Genomic DNA, 21467 nt, shown 5'->3' with positions numbered 1-21467 from the left:
CCACCCCAAACTACCCACCCCAAACTACCCACCCCAAACTACCCACCCCAAACTACCCACCCCCAACTACCCACCCCAAACTACCCACCCCAACTACCCACCCCAAACTACCCACCCCAAACTACCCACCCCAAACTACCCACCCCAAACTACCCACCCCCAAACTACCCACCCCAAACTACCCACCCCAAACTACCCACCCCAAACTACCCACCCCAAACACTCTGCCATGAACACAATGCTCCTCTCCAAAGTTCAGTGTCCACATACCCCTGCCAGTCCCTGGTCCCCAGTCCATCGCCTCTGGCCAGTCAAAATGACATTCCTGTTTTTGGTGAGTCACTCAGAGGTGGGCTGGGTAGAAGACCCCAAACTTCACTCCCTTCTTGAAGGGGGCAGCCATTGTCCGGTTGAAGCCGACTCTCCTGTTTGCCAGCTCTGCACCCAGAGACCCCCAGCTCACTCCCTTCCCAGATGCACCTCCTAGTCTGCCTTGCCCATTGCTAAATCTTTTCTTTGTCCCAGGAAGCTGCACTACCATCGCCCTCGGCAGGCTTGCCCACGTGCGGCCTCCTCCTCAGTGCCCTGTGCACCCGGGTCACCTCGAGGGCCCTCCCTCCCAGCCTGCTCGCCGCCTACTTGCCACCCTCCACTCCCTCGATGCCCTCGGGCATCCCGACGTTCCTCAAATTCTGTCTTCTGGAGCGATTCTCCAGTTCCTCCAGCTTCTTCCGGTGCCTCTTCTGGCTGCTGGTGACCATCCCCAAATCCATCTCTAACGAGGCCATTCGCTCCCCCACCGCCTCCTCCACCTTCTGAATCGGCAGGCGCTGAACCTCCAGCCTCTGCCCCACATTCTCAATCGCCGCTCGGAGCAGCTCCCCCACCTTAGCCAGGTCCTCCGTGGCCTCCTTCCTGTGCTGAAATTAGTCGTTCAGAACCTCCACCCGCTGCTCCGCCGACCACTGGGCGAGTAGCGCTGCCCGCCAGCTCTGCGCCACCTTAACCTGAGGTGACCACGGAAACTGCCCGGCTCCAGCTGCTCGCTCTTTCCCGCGGCACTTCACGCCCACTGATCCATGCACCGATCTCACCAGAGATGTATCACCTTCCTTGGGCACCCACACACCTCCTACACCCAAAACGTCCCCCAGACGGGTGGGGAAGGACCAACAAAACCCACCTTGAGCGGGAGCCACCAAATGTGCGACCTCTCACTCCATGGCCACCTCCCGAGGTCCCGCAGGACCCTCTAACTGTGCATTGTGGAGGTTCCGTTGTAACTACAACAATGGAGTTTGCAGGGTGAAGGAATCATTCCTGCTGTCATGGTTACGGGCATTAATCTGCATGAACTGATGTGAATGGTCACACACCAGCTGGATGATCTGGGAGTGGAATTTTTTTTGGTTCTGGTGTTAGAATGAGCTGACAGAGCAACATGTCTTCTCCCTGGACACGTGTGAGATCCGAGAGGAATAGTATTCTCACTCCCCGTCACAATAGCCATTCCCCCAAGTTGCCCCTCTCAACTCCACCTGAATGAACAACATAGAACATTACAGCAAAGAACAGGCCCTTCGGCCCTCGATGTTGTGCTGAGCTTTGTCCGAAACCAAGATTAAGCTATCCCACTCCCTGTCATTCTGGTCTGCTCCATGTTCCTATGCAATAACCGCTTGAAAGTTCCTAAAGTATCTGACTCCACTATCACAGCAGGCAGTCCATTCCACACCCTAACCACTCTCTAAGTAAAGAACCTACCTCGGATATCCCTCCTATATCTCCCACCCTGAATCTTATAGTTATGCCCCCTTGTAACAGCTACATCCACCCGAGGAAATAGTCTCTGAACGTCCACTCTATCTATCCCCCTCATCATCTTATAAACCTCTATTAAGTCACCTCTCATCCTCCTTCACTCCAAAGAGAAAAGCCCTAGCTCCCTCAACCTTTCCTCATAAGACCAACCCTCCAATCCAGGCAGCATCCTGGTAAATCTCCTTTGTACCCTTTCCAATGCTTCCACATCCTTCCTGTAATGAGGTGACCAGAACTGCACACAATGCTCCAAATGTGGTCTCACCAGGGTCCTGTACAGTTGCAGCATAACCCCGCGGCTCTTAAACTGAAGCCCCCTGTTAATAAATGCTAACACACTATAAGCCTTCTTCACGGCCTATAGTACTGGAATGGCAACCTTCAGAGATCTGTGGACATGAACCCCAAGATCTCTCTGTTCCTCCACATTCCTCAGAACCCTGCCATTGATCCTGTAATCCGCATTCAAATTTGTCCGACCAAAATGAATCACCTCGCACTTATCAGGGTTAAACTCCATCTGCCATTTTTCGGCCCAGCTCTGCATCCGATTAATGTCTCTTTGCAGCCTACAACAGCCTCATCCACTACTCCACCAATCTTGGTGTCATCAGCAAATTTACTGACCCACCCTTCAGCCCCCTCCTCCAAGTCATTGATAAAAATCACAAAAAGCAGAGGACCCAGCACTGATCCCTGTGATACACCGCTGGTAACTGGTCTCCAGTCTGAAAATTTTCCATCCACCACCACCCTCTGTCTTCTATGTGATAGCCAGTTACTTATCCAATTGGCCAAACTTCCCTCTATCCCACACCTCCTTACTTTCTTCATGAGCCGACCATGGGGAACCTTATCAAACGCCTTACTAAAATCAATGTATACAACATCAACTGCTCTACCTTCATCCACACACTTAGTTACCTCCTCAAAGAATTAAATCAAATTTGTGAAGCAAGACTTACCCTTCACAAATCCGCATTGACTATCCCGGATTAAGCGGCATCTTTCCAAATGGTCATTTATCCTATCCTCAGGACGGTTTCCATTAACTTACCAACCACCGAAGTAAGACTAACCGGCCTATAATTACCAAGGTCATTGCTATTCCCTTTCTTGGACAGAGGAACAATATTTGCTACTCTCCTGTCCTCTGGCACTATCCCCGTGGACAGTGAGGACCCAAAGATCAAAGCCAAAGGCTCTGCAATCTCATCCCTTGCCTCCCAAAGAATCCATGGATATATCCCATCTGGCTCAGGGGACTTGTCGACCCTCAGGTTTTAAAAAATTGCTAATACATCCTTCCTCAGAACATCTACCTCCTCCAGCCTACCCGCCTGTATCACACTCTCATCCTCAAAAACATGGCCCCTCTCCTTGGTGAACACTGAAGAAAAGTATTCATTCAACGCCTCTCCTATCTCTTCTGACTCCATGCACAAGTTCCCACTACTGTCCTTGACGGGCCCTACCCTCACCCTGGTCATTCTTTTATTCCTCACATAAGAGTAAAAAGCCTTGGGGTTTTCCTTGATCCTACCCGCCAAGGACTTCTCATGCCCCCTCCTAGCTCTCCTAAGCCTTTTTTTTTTATCTCATTCCTTGCTACCTTGTAACCCTCAAGCGACCCAACTGAACCTTGTTTTCCCATCCTTACATACGCTTCCTTTTTCCTCTTGACAAGACATTCAACCTCTTTTGTGAACCATGGTTCCCTCACACGGCCATTTCCTCGCTGCCTGACAGGGACATATCTATCAAGGACACAGCAGTATTTGTTCCTTGAACAAGCTCCACTTTTCATTTGTGCCTTTCCCTGACAGTTTCTGTTCCCATCTTATGCTCCCTAATTCTTGCCAAATCGCATCATAATTACCCCTCCCCCAATTATAAACCTTGCCCTGCCGTATGGCCCTATCCCTCTCCATTGCAATAGTGAAAGGCACCGAATAGTGGTCACTATTTCCAAAGTGCTCTCCCACAAACAAATCTAACACTTGGCCCGGTTCATTACCCAGTACCAAATCCAATATGGCCCCCCCCCCTCTTGTCGGCCTATCCACATATTGTGTTAGGAAACCCTCCTGCACACACTGTACAAAAACTGCCCCATCCGAATTGTTCGACCTATCGAGGTTCCAATCAAGGGGCGGGATTCTCCCCTACCCGGCGTGACGGAGGGTCCCGGCGTAGGGGAGTGGCGCCAACCACTCGGGGGTCGGGCCTCCCCAAAGGTGGGGAATTCTCCCCACCTTTGGGGGCCAGCCCCGCGCCGGAGCGGTTGGCGCCAGAAGACTGGCGCAAAAAACCGTGGCCCCCAGCAGCGGGGCTGGCCGAAAGGCTTTTGCCGGTCGGCGCATGCGCCGGCAGTGACATCAGCGGCAGCTGCCGCTGACGTCAGCACTGGCGCATGTGCAATGTGGGGTTCTCTTCCGCTTCCGCCATGGCGGAGGCCGTGGCGGCCGCGGAAGAGAAAGAGTGCAGCTAGGGCACTGGTCCGGGGTCTGAGGGAGGGGCCCCGATCGTGGGCCAGGCCACCGGTGGGCACCCCCCGGGATTCAATCGCCCCCCCCCCCCCCCCCCCCCCCCCCCAGGACCCCGGGGGCCTGCTCGCGCCGCTGATCCCGCCGTTACAGAGGTGGTTCAAACCTCGGCGGCGGGAGAGGCCTCCCAGCGGCGGGACTTCGACCCATCTGGGCCGGAGAATCACCGCAGGGGCCTCTCCGATCGGAGTGGCGAGATTCCCGCCACCGCCACTTACCGGGTGGCGGAGAATCTCTGCCACGGCGGGGGCCGGATTTTCGGCCGCCCCCAGGCGATTCTCCGATCCTGCTGGGGGTCGGAGAATTTCGCCCAATATTTGGAAAGTTAAAGTCACCCATGACAACTACCCTGAGACCTCCACACCTATCCATAATCTGTTTTGCAATTTCCTCCTCCACATCTCTGTTACTATTTGGGGGCCTACAGAAAACTACCAACAACGTGACCACTCCTTTCCTATTTCTAACTTCGGCCCATATTACCTCAGTAGGCAGATCCCCTTCGAACTGCCTTTCTGCAGCCGTTAAAGTATCCTTGGTTAACAATGCTACTGCTCCACCTCTTTTACCACATTCCCTACTCTTACTGAAACATCTATACCCCAGAACTTCCAACAACCATTCCTGTCCCTGTTCTAACCATGTCTCCGTAATGGCCACAACATCGTAGTCCCAAGTACCAATCCACGCTCCAAGTTCACCTACCTTATTCCAGATGCTCCTTGCATTGAAGTAGACACACTTCAACCCACCTTCCTGTCTGCCGGTACACTCCTGCGACCTTGATACCCTCCTCAGTACCTCACTACTCTCAACACTGGCTTCTCGACTACAGCTCGTTTTCCCAGCCCCCTGACAAATTAGTTTAAACCCCCCGAAGAGCCGTAGCAAATTTCCCTCCCATAATATTGGTGCCCCTCTGATTCAGGTGCAAACAGTCCTGTCTGTACTGGTCCCACCTTCCCCAGAATGTGCACCAATTATCCACCTAACTGAAACCCTCCCTCCTCCACCAACCCTGCAGCCATGTGTTTATCTGCACTCTCTCCCTGTTCCTCACCTCACTAGCACGTGGCACCGGCAACAAGCCCAGGGGCTGGTTTAGCTCACTCAGCTAAATCGCTGGCTTTTAAAGCAGACCAAGCAGGCCAGCAGCACGGTTCGATTCCCGTACCAGCCTCCCCGAACAGGTGCCGGAATGTGGCGACTAGGGGCTTTTCACAGTAACTTCATTTGAAGCCTGCTTGCGACAATAAGCGATTTTCATTTCATTTCATTTCATTTCAGTGCTTTGTCCTCAACATTGTAATACAAATAACTTGCATCTCTAATTTCTTTAACAGGTGAAGAGGTTGGCGCTGTTGTGCTGTGGTACGTATGGTCATTTTCAAAATGCTCGCAGAAAAATACTTTTCACTGCACCTCGGTACACGTGACAATTAACAAAATCCAATGAACTTTTTCCAAGTTCGGAATAAATCAATTCGTCCTCACTCTGCTCTGTTTATTTCTTTCTCTCTCTTGTCCAACCTCGTTTCCCATTTTCCTTTCTCACTGAATAGACCCCATAGGCCCCCAGAATGACCTCTGTTATTTGACCACAAGAAGACCAGGCATGATGGCTGAGACGCTAACTTAGATCACGTGACCTGTAGTGGTTCTAGAAAGTGGCGAAGGGAAAACAGAAATGGACAACAATTTCTCGTCTAACCAGCAATGTCTGCACAGTATTACAAAGCTTCCTCCAGCCTGAAAAATATCTGTTGACCATCACTCTCTGCTTCCTCTTATTCAGCCAATTTTGTATCCACGTTGCTACTGTCCCTTTTATTCCATGACTTTTCTCACCAGTCTGTTGTGTTGCACTGTGTGGAATGCCTTCTGAAAGTCCATGTACACAACAACAGCATTAGGCTCATTGACCCTTTCAAAAAACTCCAGCAAGTTAGTTAAATATGTTTTCCTCTTTAGAAATCTATGCTGGCTCTTCCTAATCATCCTGCATTTTTCCATGTGACTCCTAATTCTACCCTGCATAATTGTTTCTAGAAGGTTGCCCTCTGCTGAGGTTAAGCTGACTGGTACGGAATTGCTGGACTTACCCTTTTTGGGACTCGGACACAATAACGGGGCAGCACGGTAGCATGGTGGTTAGCATAAATGCTTCACAGCTCCAGGGTCCCAGGTTCGATTCCCGGCTGGGACACTGTCTGTGCGGAGTCTGCACGTCCTCCCCGTGTGTGCGTGGGTTTCCTCCGGGTGCTCCGGTTTCCTCCCACAGTCCAAAGATGTGCGGGTTAGGTGGATTGGCTATGCTAAATTGCCCTTAGTGTCCTAAAGAATAAGGTTAATTGGGGGGGGTTGTTGGGTTACTGGTATAGGGTGGATACGTTAACTTGAGTAGGGTGATCATTGCTCGGCACAACATCGAGGGCCGAAGGGCCTGTTCTGTTCCATGTTCTATGTTCTATCTGCAGTTCTCCAGTCCTCTAGGACCTCCCCTGAGTACAGGAGTTGGGAAATCATGTTGCATCTGTATAAAACTTTGGTTCAGCCGCATTTGGAGTGTTGCATTCTGGTCAGCACATTATCAGAAGGGCGTGGAAGCTTTGGAGAGAGGGCAAAGAAGGTTCACCAGGATGTTGCCTGGTCTCGAGGATGTTGGCTATGTGGAGAGGTTGAATGAACTAGGATTGTTTTCACTGGAAAGACGGGAGGCTGAGGGGAGACCTGATAAGAGGTCTACACAATTAGGAGAGGCATAGATAGGGCGGATAGTCAGAGGCTTTTTCCAAGGGTGGAAGTGTCAATTACACAGGGGGCACAGGTTCAAGGTGAGAGGGGGAAAGTTTAAGGGAGATGTGCGGGGTAGGTTTTTCATAGAGAGTGGGTGGGTGCCTGGAACTCGCTGCCAGAGGATGTGGTGGAAACAGGCACATTAACAACATTTAAGAGGCATCGGGATGGGTCCATGAATAGAGAGGAAATAGAGGGATTCGGACTGAGTGAGGGCAGAAGGTTTATTTTTAGTTAGGGCAGCATGGTCGGCACAGGCTTGAAGGGCCGAAGGGCCTATTCCTGTGCTGTACTTAACTTTGTTCTTAAAGAAGTTTGGAAGGTTATGGCCAGCGTCATGACTTAGAGAGCCGGTAAAGACGGATGCAAAGTATTCATTTCGTACGTCAGCCATGCCTCCAGCTTCCATCCAGCGATGTGCAGGTTAAGTGGATTAGTCACGCTCAATGTTTGGGTTACAGGGATAGGGCAGGGGAGGGGGCCGAGGTTCTTTCAGAGGGTCAGTACAGACTCATTCGGCACTGTAGGAATTCTATGGTTGTGCAAGTTCCCTAATCAGCCCTACTCCTCCTTTTGCCCACAGAACATTTGGGGGATTCCCTTTATGTTGGTCACCTGTCTTTTCGCAACATCTCCCTTGGCTTCTCTCATGTGTTTTCTCGCCTCCCCTCTGAACCATTCCTCTTGTTTCTCGACTGTATTTTCTACCTGACCCCTGTCATCAGCACACCTTTTCTTGCTTATCTTAATTTCTGTCTCCTTTTTCATTCAGGGGGCTCTGGATTTGTTTTCCCTGCCTCTCCCTTTTGAGGGAATGTACCTCGAGTGTGCTGACTCATTTCCTTTTTGAAGGTAGCCCATTGCTCAGCTACAAATCTTCCCGCTAACCGTTCGTTCCAGTCTATACAGTCTATCCAGTCTATCTACTCGTGGCAATAAGCGAATTTCATTTCATTTCATTGAAGCTGGCTCTGGGTGTGGGCATTCCAATAATTAACTGGGGCAGAGCCAGCTTCAATGAAATGAAATGAAATTCGCTTATTGTCACGAGTAGGCTTCAAATGAAGTTACTGTGAAAAGCCCCTAGTCGCCACATTCCGGCGCCTGTCCGGCGAGGCTGGTACGGGAATCGAACCGTGCTGCTGGCCTGCTTGGTCTGCTTTCAAAGCCAGCGATTTAGCCCTGTGCTAAACAGCCCAATTTGATTCTATCTTTGAATCCTCCGGGGCATACTCTTTCTCCAGCACTGCAATGATCTTCCTAACCCATACCACCAACTCCTCCTTTCTGATCTTTGCTGAACACCTTGTAGCCAGGAATATTCAACACCTGCCCTCCCCTGAGCCAAGTCCCTGTTATCACCACAACATATTTCCACAGTGCTATCAGTGCCTGTTGCAACTCGCCAACTTGACTCACTATACCCCGGGCATTAATACATACATGAACGGGAACTCAAAGTATTTTCACTTTTTTCCTCACTCTAACTTCACAGGATCACAGAATACTACAGTGCAGAGGAGGCCCTTCGGCCCATCGAGTCTGCACTGTCACTGAAAGGCATCTGATCTGCCCACCTAATCCCCTTTGCCAGCAGTTGGCCCATAGCCTCGAACGTTAAGATGTGCCAAATGCTCATCCAGGTACTTTGTAAAGGATGTGAGGCAATCCGCCTCTACCACCCTCCCAGGCAGGGCATTCCAGACCCTCACCACACTCTGGGTAAAAAGGTTTTTCCTCAACCCCCGTCTGAACCTCCTACCCCTCACCTTGAACTTGTGTCCCCTCGTCACTGACCCTTCAACTAAGGAGAACCGCTGCTCCCTATCCAACCTGTCCATACCCCTCATAATCATATAATAGAATCATAGAACTTACAGTGCAGAAGGAGGCCATTCGGCCCATCGAGTCTGCACTGGCCCTTGGAAAGAGCACCCTACTCAAGCCCACGCCTCCACTTTATCCCCACAACCCAGTAACCCCACCCCAACCTTTTTTGGACACTTTAGGCCAGTTTATCACGGTCAATCCACCTAACCTGCACATCTTTAGACTGTGGGAGGAAACCGGAGCAGCCGGAGCAAACCCACGCACACACGGGAAGAATGTGCAGACTCCGCACAGGCAGTGACCCAAGCCGGGAATCGAACCTGGGACCTCGGCGCCATGAGGCAGCAGTGCTAACCACTGCACCACCGTGCTGCCCATGGGAGACTTCCAAAAAAGGCATATGGGTATGGGATACAGGGGAACTGGATAAGGTGGATTGAAAGCTGGCTGGGCTGTCGGAAACAGAGGGTGATGGCAGACAGCTGCTTCAGTGACTGGAGGCCAGTGTCTAGTGGGGTACCACAGGGATCTGTGCTGGCTCCCCTATTATTCTTCATTTATATAAATGACATAGATGACTATGTCCGGGGGGGTGGATTACACAAAGATTGGCCGGGTGGTTAACAGTGAGGTTGAGAATCTTGGGTTGCAGGACGATATGGACGGGATGGTCAAATGGGCAGGAAAGTGGCAGATGGAATTTAACCCTGAAAAGTGTGAGGTGTTACACTTTGGAAGGAGCCATTTGACACGGAAATATTCAATGAATGGCACCGCACTGGGAAGTCCTGAGGAACAAAGGGACCTTGACGTGTTTGTAAATAGATCTCTGAAGGCAGGTCAGGTTAATAGGGTGGTGTAAAAGGCATATGGGACACTCGCCTTTATCAATCGAGGCATAGATCACAAAACAGGCAGGTTCTGATGGAGCTGTATAAAACACTGGTTAGGTCACAGCTGGAGTATTGGGGGCTGCTCTGGTCACCACACTATAGGAAGGAAGTGATTGCGCTGGAGGGGGTGCAGAGGAGATTCACCAGGATGTTGCCTGGGACGGGACATTTAAGTTATGAAGAGAAGTTATGGCCAGAGAAGAATTAAAAATTTGAGTCAGAGGCCCTGCAATCTCCTCCCTCACCTCCCACAGCAACCTGGGACACAATTCACCTGGGGATTTGTCCACTTTTAAGCCTGCCAACAACTCCAATACCTTGTCACTCCCGATGACAACTTGCTCAATAATCTCACAGTCTCTCTCCCTGAGTTCCACATCTGCCTCCTCATCCTCTTCGGTGAAGACAGATGTGAAATATTCACTTAACACCCGACCAATTTCCTCTGGCTCCAACCACAGATTCTTGGTTGATAATGGGCCCTACACTTTCCCTAGTTATCCTCTTCCATTGATATACTTATCGAAGATCTTGGGATCTTCCCTACTTTTACCAGCCAGAGCTTTCTGATAACCCTTCTTTGCTCTCCCAGCTGCTTTGTTAAGCTCCATGCTGCACTTTCTGTACTCCACTAATGGCACTGCTCTGCTGATTTGCTCTCCTTTTACTTATTAAAAGCTTCTCTCTTCCTTCTCATTGTATCCTGAATATCACTGGTCATCCATGGTGGGCTGTTGGATGGGGTACCCAGGGTGTGAGGGTGGGGAGTTGGATGGGGTACAGTGTGTGTGAGGGTGGGGAGTTGGATGGGGTACAGTGTGAGGGTGGGGAGTTGGATGGGGTACAGTGTGAGGCTGGGGAGTTGGATGGGGTACAGTGTGAGGGTGGGGAGTTGGATGGGGTACAGTGTGAGGGTGGGGAGTTGGATGGGGTACAGTGTGAGGGTGGGGTGTTGGATGGGGTACAGTGTGAGGGTGGGGAGGGGAATGGGGTACAGTGTGAGGGTGGGGAGTTGGATGGGGTACAGTGTGAGGGTGGGCTGTTGGATGGGGTACCCAGGGTGTGAGGGTGGGGAGTTGGATGGGGTACAGTGTGTGTGAGGGTGGGGAGTTGGATGGGGTACAGTGTGAGGGTGGGGAGTTGGATGGGGTACAGTGTGAGGGTGGGGAGTTGGATGGGGTACAGTGTGAGGGTAGGGAGTTGGATGGGGTACAGTGTGAGGGTGGGGAGTTGGATGTGGTACAGTGTCTTTGTGAGGGTGGGGAGTTGGATGGGGTACAGTGTGAGGGTGGGGAGTTGGATGGGGTACAGTGTGTGTGAGGGTGGGGAGTTGGATGGGGTACAGTGTGTGTGAGGGTGGGGAGTTGGATGGGGTACAGTGTGAGGGTGGGGAGTTGGATGGGGTACAGTGTGAGGGTGGGGAGTTGGATGGGGTACAGTGTGTGTGAGGATGGGGAGTTGGATGGGGTACAGTGTGTGTGAGGATGGGGAGTTGGATGGGGTACAGTGTGAGGGTGGGGAGTTGAATGGGGTACAGTGTGAGGCTGGGGAGTTGGATGGGGTACAGTGTGAGGGTGGGGAGTTGGATGGGGTACAGTGTGAGGGTGGGGAGTTGGATGGGGTACAGTGTGAGGGTGGGGTGTTGGATGGGGTACAGTGTGAGGGTGGGGAGGGGAATGGGGTACAGTGTGAGGGTGGGGAGCTGGATGGGGTACAGTGTGAGGGTGGGGAGTTGGATGGGGTACAGTGTGAGGGTGGGGAGGGGAATGGGGTACAGTGTGAGGGTGGGGAGCTGGATGGGGTTAAGTGTGAGGGTGGGGAGTTGGATGGGGTACAGTGTGAGGGTGGGGAGTTGGATGGGGTACAGTGTGAGGGTGGGGAGTTGGATGAGGTACAGTGTGAGGGTGGGGAGTTGGATGGGGTACAGTGTGAGGGTGGGGAGTTGAATGGGGTACAGTGTGAGGGTGGGGAGGGGAATGGGGTACAGTGTGAGGGTGGGGCGTTGAATGGGGTACAGTGTGAGGGTGGGGAGTTGGATGAGGTACAGTGTCTTTGTGAGGGTGGGGAGTTGGATGGGGTACAGTGTGAGGGTGGGGAGTTGGATGGGGTACAGTGTGATGGTGGGGAGTTGGATGGGGTACAGTGTGAGGGTGGGGAGTTGGATGGGGTACAGTGTGAGGGTGGGGAGTTGGATGGGGTACAGTGTGAGCGTGGGGAGTTGGATGGGGTACAGTGTGAGGGTGGGGAGTTGGATGGGGTACAGTGTGAGGGTGGGGAGTTGGATGGGGTACAGTGTGAGGGTGGGGAGTTGGATGGGGTACAGTGTGAGGCTGGGGAGTTGGATGAGGTACAGTGTGAGGGTGGGGAGTTGGATGGGGTACAGTGTGAGGGTGGGGAGTTGCATGGGGTACAGTGTGAGGGTGGGGAGTTGGATGGGGTACAGTGTCTTTGTGAGGGTGGGGAGTTGGATGGGGTACAGTGTGAGGGTGGGGAGTTGGATGGGGTACAGTGTGAGGGTGGGGAGTTGGATGGGGTACAGTGTGAGGGTGGGGAGCTGGATGGGGTACAGTGTGTGTGAGGGTGGGGTGTTGGATGGGGTACAGTGTGAGGGTGGGGAGTTCGATGGGGTACAGTGTGAGGGTGGGGAGTTCGATGGGGTACAGTGTGAGGGTGGGGAGTTGGATGGGGTACAGTGTGATGGTGGGGAGTTGGATGGGGTACAGTGTGAGGGTGGGGAGTTGGATGGGGTACAGTGTGAGGGTGGGGAGTTGGATGGGGTACAGTGTGAGGGTGGGGAGTTGGATGGGGTACAGTGTGAGGGTGGGGAGTTGGATGGGGTACAGTGTGAGGGTGGGGAGTTGGATGGGGTACAGTGTGAGGGTGGGGAGTTGGATGGGGTACAGTGTGAGGGTGGGGAGTTGGATGGGGTACAGTGTGAGGGTGGGGAGTTGGATGGGGTACAGTGTGAGGGTGGGGAGTTGGATGGGGTGCAGTGTGTGTGAGGGTGGGGAGTTGGATGGGGTACAGTGTGAGGGTGGGGAGTTGGATGGGGTGCAGTGTGAGGGTGGGGAGTTGGATGATGTACAGTGTGTGTGAGGGTGGGGAGTTGGATGGGGTACAGTGTGAGGGTGGGGAGTTGGATGGGGAGCAGTGTGAGGGTGGGGAGTTGGATGGGGTACAGTGTGAGGGTGGGGGGCTGGATGGGGTACAGTGTGAGGGTGGGGAGTTGGATGGGGTACAGTGTGAGGGTGGGCAGTTGGATGGGGTACAGTGTGAGGGTGGGGAGTTGGATGGGGTACCGTGTGAGGGTGGGGAGTTGGATGGGGTACAGTGTGAGGGTGGGGAGTTGGATGGGGTACAGTGTGAGGGTGGGGAGTTCGATGGGGTACAGTGTGAGGGTGGGGAGTTGGATGGGGTACAGTGTGAGGGTGAGGAGTTGGATGGGGTACAGTGTGAGGGTGGGGAGTTCGATGGGGTACAGTGTGAGGGTGGGGAGTTGGATGGGGTGCAGTGTGAGTGTGGGGAGGGGAATGGGGTACAGTGTGAGGGTGGGGAGTTGGATGGGGTGCAGTGTGAGGGTGGGGAGGGGAATGGGGTACAGTGTGAGGATGGGGAGTTGGATGGGTATAGTGTGAGGGTGGGGAGTAGGATGGGGTACAGTGTGAGGGTGGGGAGTTGGATGGGGTACAGTGTGAGGGTGGTGAGTTGGATGGGGTACAGTGTGAGGGTGGGGAGTTGGATGGGGTACAGTGTGAGGGTGGGGTGTTGGATGGGGTACAGTGTGAGGGTGGGGAGTTGGATGGGGTACAGTGTGAGGGTAGGGAGTTGGATGGGGTACAGTGTGAGGGTGGGGAGTTGGATGGGGTATAGTGTGAGGGTGGGGAGTAGGATGGGGTACAGTGTGCGGGTGGGGAGTTGGATGGGGTACAGTGTGAGGGTGGGGAGTTGGATGGGGTACAGTGTGAGGGTGGGGAGTTGGATGGGGTACAGTGTGAGGGTGGGGAGTTGGATGGGGTACAGTGTGAGGGTGGGGAGTTGGATGGGGTAGAGTGTGAGGGTGGGGAGGGGCATGGGGTACAGTGTGAGGGTGGGGTGTTGGATGATGTACAGTGTGTGTGAGGGTGGGGAGTTGGATGGGGTACAGTGTGAGGGTGGGGAGTTGGATGGGGTGCAGTGTGTGTGAGGGTGGGGAGTTGGATGGGGTACAGTGTGAGGGTGGGGAGTTGGATGGGGTGCAGTGTGTGTGAGGGTGGGGAGTTGGATGGGGTACAGTGTGAGGGTGGGGAGTTGGATGGGGTACAGTGTGAGGGTGGGGAGTTGGATGGGGTACAGTGTGAGGGTGGGGAGTTGGATGGGGTACAGTGTGAGGGTGGGGAGTTGGATGGGGTAGAGTGTGTGTGAGGGTGGGGAGTTGGATGGGGTACAGTGTGAGGGTGGGGAGTTGGATGGGGTACAGTGTGAGGGTGGGGAGTTGGATGGGGTACAGTGTGAGGGTGGGGAGTTGGATGGGGTACAGTGTGAGGGTGGGGAGTTGGATGGGGTACAGTGTGAGGGTGGGTGTTGGATGGGGTACAGTGTGAGGGTGGGGAGTTGGATGGGGTACAGTGTGAGGGTGGGGAGTTGGATGGGGTACAGTGTGAGGGTGGGGAGTTGGATGGGGTACAGTGTGTGTGAGGATGGGGAGCTGGATGGGGTACAGTGTGAGGGTGGGGAGTTGGATGGGGTACAGTGTGAGGGTGGGGAGTTGGATGGGGTACAGTGTGAGGGTGGGGAGTTGGATGGGGTACAGTGCGAGGGTGGGGTGTTGGATGGGGTACAGTGTGAGGGTGGGGAGTTGGATGGGGTACAGTGTGAGGGTGGGGAGTTGGATGGGGTACAGTGTGAGGGTGGGGAGTTGGATGGGGTACAGTGTGAGGGTGGGGAGTTGGATGGGGTACAGTGTGAGGGTGGGGAGTTGGATGGGGTACAGTGTGAGGGTGGGGAGTTGGATGGGGTACAGTGTGAGGGTGGGGAGTTGGATGGGGTACAGTGTGAGGGTGGGGAGTTGGATGGGGTACAGTGTGAGGGTGGGGAGTTGGATGGGGTACAGTGTGAGGGTGGGGAGTTGGATGGGGTACAGTGTGAGGGTGGGGAGTGGATGGGGTACAGTGTGAGGGTGGGGAGTTGGATGGGGTACAGTGTGAGGGTGGGGAGTTGGATGGGGTACAGTGTGAGGGTGGGGAGTTGGATGGGGTACAGTGTGAGGGTGGGAGTTGGATGGGGTACAGTGTGAGGGTGGGGAGTTGGATGGGGTACAGTGTGAGGGTGGGGAGTGGATGGGGTACAGTGTGAGGGTGGGGAGTTGGATGGGTGCAGGTGAGGGTGGGGAGTTGGATGGGGTACAGTGTGAGGTGGGGAGTTGGATGGGGTACAGTCGTGAGGGTGGGGAGTTGGATGGGGTACAGTGTGAGGGTGGGGAGTTGGATGGGGTACAGTGTGAGGGTGGGGAGTTGGATGGGGTACAGTGTGAGGGTGGGAGTTGGATGGGGTACAGTGTGAGGGTGGGGAGTTGGATGGTGTACAGGTGTGGGGGTGGGGAGTTGGATGGGGTACAGTGTGAGGGTGGGGAGTTGGATGGGGTACAGTGTGAGGGTGGGTGTTGGATGGGGTACAGTGTGAGGGTGGGGAGTTGGATGGGGTACAGTGTGAGGGTGGGGAGTTGGATGGGGTACAGTGTGAGGGTGGGGAGTTGGATGGGGTACAGTGTGAGGGTGGGGAGTTGGATGGGGTACAGTGTGAGGGTGGGGAGTTGGATGGGGTACAGTGTGAGGGTGGGGAGTTGGATGAGGTACAGTGTGAGGGTGGGGAGTTGGATGGGGTACAGTGTGAGGGTGGGGAGTTGGATGGGGTACAGTGTGAGGGTGGGGAGTTGGAGGTGGTACAGTGTGAGGGTGGGGAGTTGGAGGTGGTACAGTGTGAGGGTGGGGAGTTGGATGGGGTACAGTGTGAGGGTGGGGAGTTGGATGGGGTACAGTGTGAGGGTGGGGAGTTGGAGGTGGTACAGTGTGAGGGTGGGGAGTTGGATGGGGTATAGTGTGAGGGTGGGGAGTTGGAGGTGGTACAATATGATGGTGTCCCCCTTCCAATAATACCCATATGTTTTTTGGCCACTTCAATTGTTTAGCTACTTTCTCAGATGAGATTATAAAAAACGGGTTCTACGTCTGTCTGATCAAACCTTGGCTGTGCTTGAATATATTTAAACATATTCCCACTAGGATTTGGACTGAGAGAGGTTGCCCCTCCCTCTGGACTTTCCTCATTAACTGCCTTCAACTCCAACCTTTTAAGTTTATATTCTGTATGTCTTTCCAACTCTCTCTTTCAGCTCTAAATTGTCTCTTTACTCTTCTCTTGCCATTGCCCCTCTCTCTTTTTACTTTGCTTCTGCCATTAACTCTCTTTTTCCTTCGCTTCTAATTCCAGCTGTCTCAATTTTTCAGTCTGTTCTAATTGTTAAATTTGCTGGATCTGAGTTAATTCCAATGATTCTTGCCACAACTCAGGCTGCGTATCTGGCACCTCTGGCAGATTTAAATGCTGAGCTGTCACATTAATTATCTCTACTCTCTTCGGGTCCGCAGGTAAATTCAACTGCAAAGGACAATAAGACATAGGAGCAGAATTAGGCCACTCGACCCATCGAGTCTGCTCTGCCATCCAATCATGGCTGATATTTTTCTCATCGCCATCCTCCTGCCTTATTCCCATAACCCCTGATCCCCTTATTAATCAAGAACCTATCTATCTCTGTCTTAAAGACACTCAGTGATTTGGCCTCCACAGCCTTCTGCGGCAAAGTGTTCCACAGATTCACCCTCTGGCTGAAGAAATTCCTCCTGATCTGTTTTAAAGGATCGTCCCTTTAACCTGAGATTGTGTCCTCTGGTTCTAGTTTTCCCGACAAGTGGAAACATCCTCTTCATATCCACTCCATCCAGGCCTCGCAGTGTCCTGTAAGTTTCAATAAGGTCCCTCATCCAACGAGTACAGACCCAGAGTCCTCAACCGTTCCTCATACGCCAAGCTCTTCATTCCAGGGATCATTCTTGTGAACCTCCTCTGGACCCTTTCCCAGGCCCCAGCACATCCTTCCTTAGATATGATTCCCAAACTGCTCACAATACTCCAAATGGGGTCTGACCAGAGCCTTACACAGCCTCAGAAGTACATCCCTGCTGTTGCATTCTAGCCCTCTCGACATGAATGGTAACATTGCATTTGCCTTCCTAACTGCCGACTGAACCTGCACACGAACTTTAGGAGAATTGTGAACAAGGACTCCCAAGTCCCTTTGTGCTTCTGATTTCCTAAGCATTTCCCCATTTAGAAAATAGTCTATGCCTCTATTCCTCCTTCCAAAGTGCATGACCTCACACTTTTCCACATTGTATTTCATTAGCCACTTCATTGCCCACTCTCCTAGCTTGTCCAAATCCTTCTGCAGCCCCCTTGCTTCCTCAATACTACCTGTCCCTCTACAGATATTTGTATCATCTGCAAACTTAGCAACAGTGCCTTCAGTTCCTTCCTCCTTAATGCATAATGTGAAAAGTTGTGGTCTCAGCACACTTGCTCAACAATCCCAGGAAACTCTTAGCCACTGAAAGAGCCATTTTGCAAATCACTCCCTATTAAAAACTGACAGAATATCAACACCGGAAAACAACAGCTCCTCACGCTCATATCTTTAAATTCAATAACCCACAGCAAACAAGGAATTACACTTCTAAAATCCTGGCAAAGAGTCTCAATTTTGTTAGGATCTGGGAGAAAAACCCAGCTATTTTCAATTGGTAAAACTATGGGGAAATGTTACTGCATCGCAAGAGCGATAACACTGACCAATAGGTATAATTTAAAACTTTAATTTCAACACAGCATTAACCACATTAACATCAAAGAAATAGCTTTACAGGTAACAGTTATAACAGATCATAGAATCATCAAATCATAGAATTTACAGTGCAGAAGGAGGCTATTTGACCCATCGAGTCTGCACCGGCCCTTACAAAGAGCACCCTACCCAAGCCCACACCTCCACCCTATTCCCCACCCAACCTTTTTTGGACACTAAGGGCAATTTAGCATGGCCAATCCACCTAACCTGCACATCTTAGGACTGTGGGTGGAAACCGGAGCACCCGGGTCTTAGGCAATCTTAAGTTAAGATCTTAGGTAAAATAATACCACCTTAACGCACTTCCTAAACCTGCCACTACATTCCAATTAAGCAAACCAATATATTTCAAATATCACTCATAAATAAAAGTAACAACCAGGTTTCCACTTGTTTTTCTTTGGGCAGAGTCTTTGGGACCAAACTGAACACCTCTGTTCAGGTGAGAGTTCTAAAGTTTTCAGACAGACCTGGCTCCTCCCATTAATTACATCATCAGTTTTTTTTATCGGTTCATGGGATGTGGGCTTCGCTGGCAGGGCCAGCATTTATTGGACATCCCTGAGGGCATTTAAGAGTCAACCACATTGCTGTGACTCCAGATCGCCAAAATCTGTACCCAAAGCATAAGGCATACTTTTGTCTCTTCTTACAAGATGGCCCTTGATTTGTTCAGCCAGGACCAAACACAATACCCCTCATAAATTATGTACACCCCAGGGGTCCTTCAAACTTAAACAATATTCCATTAGCAAGCTATATGTAAACAAGTAAATGGTTCTTTCTCAAAATCTATTAGCAACACTTGCAAATCAAAGCTTTTCTCACTTTTATGACACCTTAATCACAGCTCTAGCAGTTGTACTGTCTGTCTGCAGTTTAACCCAGTTTTTAATTATGTTATTGAAAAAAATATAAAATGTGACAACTTCTTACATTTATCCCATGCTGTACCTACTTTGGCTGTTTTTAAAAAAAGCTTTTGTTGGCATTTCCAAAATGTATAAACAGTTATATATATTGTTGGCCGTGTTTATTTACTGTATTATACAGAAAGGTTTGTCTAGTCCTTCCCTCAATTTCCCCTATTTACATTCTGCTGCCCTCTGGCTCGACCCCCCTCCCTTGAGTCCCCCCACTGTCATTTCTGTTTGGGGGGGGGGGCTGTTCCCTCCCCCCTTCCTCCCCCCTATCTTTTCTTCCGCCGTCAACTTCGGCTGTGTTTCCCCTGTGATTGGAGGGAGGGTTCCCCCCTCCCTACCACGTTGTCCCTCCGGGTCCATTTGGGTTCTGGTCAGGTGCGCTCTGTGCATCACTTTGAGCTGCATGAGGCTCAGCCTTGCGCAGGAGGAGGTGGAGCTCACCCTGCTCAGTGCTTCGCTCCAGAGTCCCCATCCTACCTCTGTCCCCAGTTCATCCTCCCATTTCTGTCTGGTCCCGTCCAGTGGTGTTCGGACTCTTTCCAGTAGCTGTCCGTATATTTTCCCACATAGTCCCCCTTCTTTATTCTCTGGTCCTTATCGGGTCCTGTCGGCAGTTCCCACTCCTCCGTCAGTTCATCCAGTGTCGCTGGTCTGTGCCGTACGTAAGAGTCCCGAACTGCCAGTGTGCCCCCGCCCCCCGTCCCGTCTGCATTTCCTGAATGTGGCGTCCAGCATGGCTGGGGGGGGGGGGGGGGGGGGATTTGTGGTTGCCGCAGATGGGAGCCATGAGAGGGGGGTGGGGCATCCTAGTCAGCCTGAGTGCTGCCTTAATTGGGCCCACGTTTTCAGTGTGGCCGCTACCACTGGCCTTGATGTGTACTTTGGCTGTTTTGATGGGTAAATGTAGAGGGAGGTGGAAGGCTGGCTCTGAGACTTTGACAAGCTTCCTGTGCCTTGTTTGTAAATCCCAACAGGAGCCGGGCGAAATATGAACAGGCTTTGCAGGAAGTGGGGAACAGCTACAAGGCTATGGATCGCTTTCTCATCCTCTTCCCTGTTCTGGAAAAACAGATCAAGCAAAACATCATCGAACTGCAGACGGTTGCTGATGACATTGATACGTGTCACCGACGTGCCAGCATTGCTACCATTGCAGGCAGCAGTACCAGTGCAGTGGGAGGGACTGTTGCAATGGCAGGAATGCTCGCTGCGCCCTTCACAGGGGGCATTTCCTTACTTTTCACTGGGGCCATTCTGGCGGGTGGGATCACCACCGCTGCTGCTAGTGTGACAGAAGCCCACGCAAACAAGGGCCATAAGAAAAAAGTGGATGAGATTCTTGTGCGGTACAATAACAGCTGCCAAGATCTGATGGAGTTTTTCGAAAAGGCCTTTGGCGCCATTGAGTCCTTGACTAAACTGAGCCAGGAGGAAATGGCTGCTGGCCTGGCAAAGCAGCTGGGCCTCCGCCCCCTCTCGGTGGGGCAGAACAGCTACACGTTGGTGAGCACACTGCTGGCCAGAAAGACGCTGGCAGAGATGTCCGTGCTGCAGCGGCTGGCGACTGATGTATCAGCGCTCCTCGGTAGCATCCAGAGTGGTAATGTTGTGGAGAGTGTGGGTTATGTCAAGAAAATGTTGTTTGGCACGCCAATCATGATGTCTCAAGGTGCCCGACTAGCCACTGCCACACTATCCACGGCCTTCGTAGCATGGGATATATACTCTTTGGTGACAGAGTCCATGGATCTGCGCAAGGGCAGCACAACGGAGTTGGCTCAGCAGGTGCGGAAGAAGGCCGAAGGGATCGAGGAGAAGCTGAAAACTTTTCAAGGGATTTTTAAAGCCATTGAGCGATTTCGTAAATAAAACGGTGAGATGGGAATACCTATTCAGGAATGAGGATAACCATGGGGGCCCAAACTCACTTCTCACCATCTGAATCTTCTGATTGCTCCCCCCTTTCCCCCCAACGAGTTCAATCTCACAGGACCACTGCTCTCAGCATCTCCCACCCACTCTGGAATCGGACACTCACCTCCTCCCCCCCACCCCCAAACCTCACCCTCAGGTGCCCTCCCCCTAACCCCCCCCCCCCCCCCCCCCCCCAAACCCCGTAAGATGGTTCTCCGCCTGGCCTTCACTCTTTTGGTCTGGGTATGGCTTCCTCCAACTGCCTCCACCCACCTGGAAGACACACACGCACACGCACGCACACTCGCAGTTAAAGTTCCACAATATGTGGGGGATACATCGTCCAGGTTTCACACACTCTACTTGGCCCCACCCACCTTCTTCAGAGTCATGTCAAAAGGAGTGAAAAATGGAGACAGCCTGAAGCAGAACAGGGTTGGAGGCCAACAGTTAAGCTGTGCCGAAGAATCTTCCAGACCGGAAACATTAGCGTTGTTCTCTCTCCACTGATGCTGTCAGACCTGTTGAGATTTTCCAACATGTTCTGCTTTTGTTTCAGATTCCAGCATCCTCAGTATTTTGCGTTTATCAACAGTTAAGAAGCTTGGACTGACGGAGTTTGGGTTGGAGAAGCAGAGGGGAGTGATCTTTCCTCCAATGGGAACAGTTTCTCCCTACCTACTCTGCCCTAACTCCTCAGGATCTTGCCACCAACATGCCATTTGCCTTCCCCAATCTTGCAAAGCAACTCTTTGTGATTCATGTACCAGAACATCCAGAATCCTTCAGCATCCCAAGGTTCAGC

At 52.2% G+C, this 21467-nt stretch overlaps 1 protein-coding gene across 1 annotated transcript in view; it reads left to right on the top strand.

The window, feature by feature from the left end:
- The window catches only part of LOC119963603 (apolipoprotein L6-like), a 26941-nt gene extending 6120 nt beyond the window's left edge, over positions 1–20821 (top strand). The window contains exons 2-3 of the mRNA XM_038792935.1: positions 5711–5738; positions 19723–20821. Of these exons, the coding sequence (XP_038648863.1) occupies positions 5711–5738; positions 19723–20617 (923 nt within the window). The 3' untranslated portion in view covers positions 20618–20821. The remainder of the gene's footprint in view (positions 1–5710; positions 5739–19722) is intronic.
- The last annotated feature ends 646 nt before the right edge of the window (positions 20822–21467 follow it).

Source organism: Scyliorhinus canicula, chromosome 3, assembly GCF_902713615.1.
Source record: "Scyliorhinus canicula chromosome 3, sScyCan1.1, whole genome shotgun sequence".
Taxonomy (NCBI): Eukaryota; Metazoa; Chordata; class Chondrichthyes; order Carcharhiniformes; family Scyliorhinidae; genus Scyliorhinus; species Scyliorhinus canicula.
The sequence above is the reverse complement of the archived record's forward strand: the minus strand, read 5'-3'. Positions and strand labels throughout refer to the sequence as shown.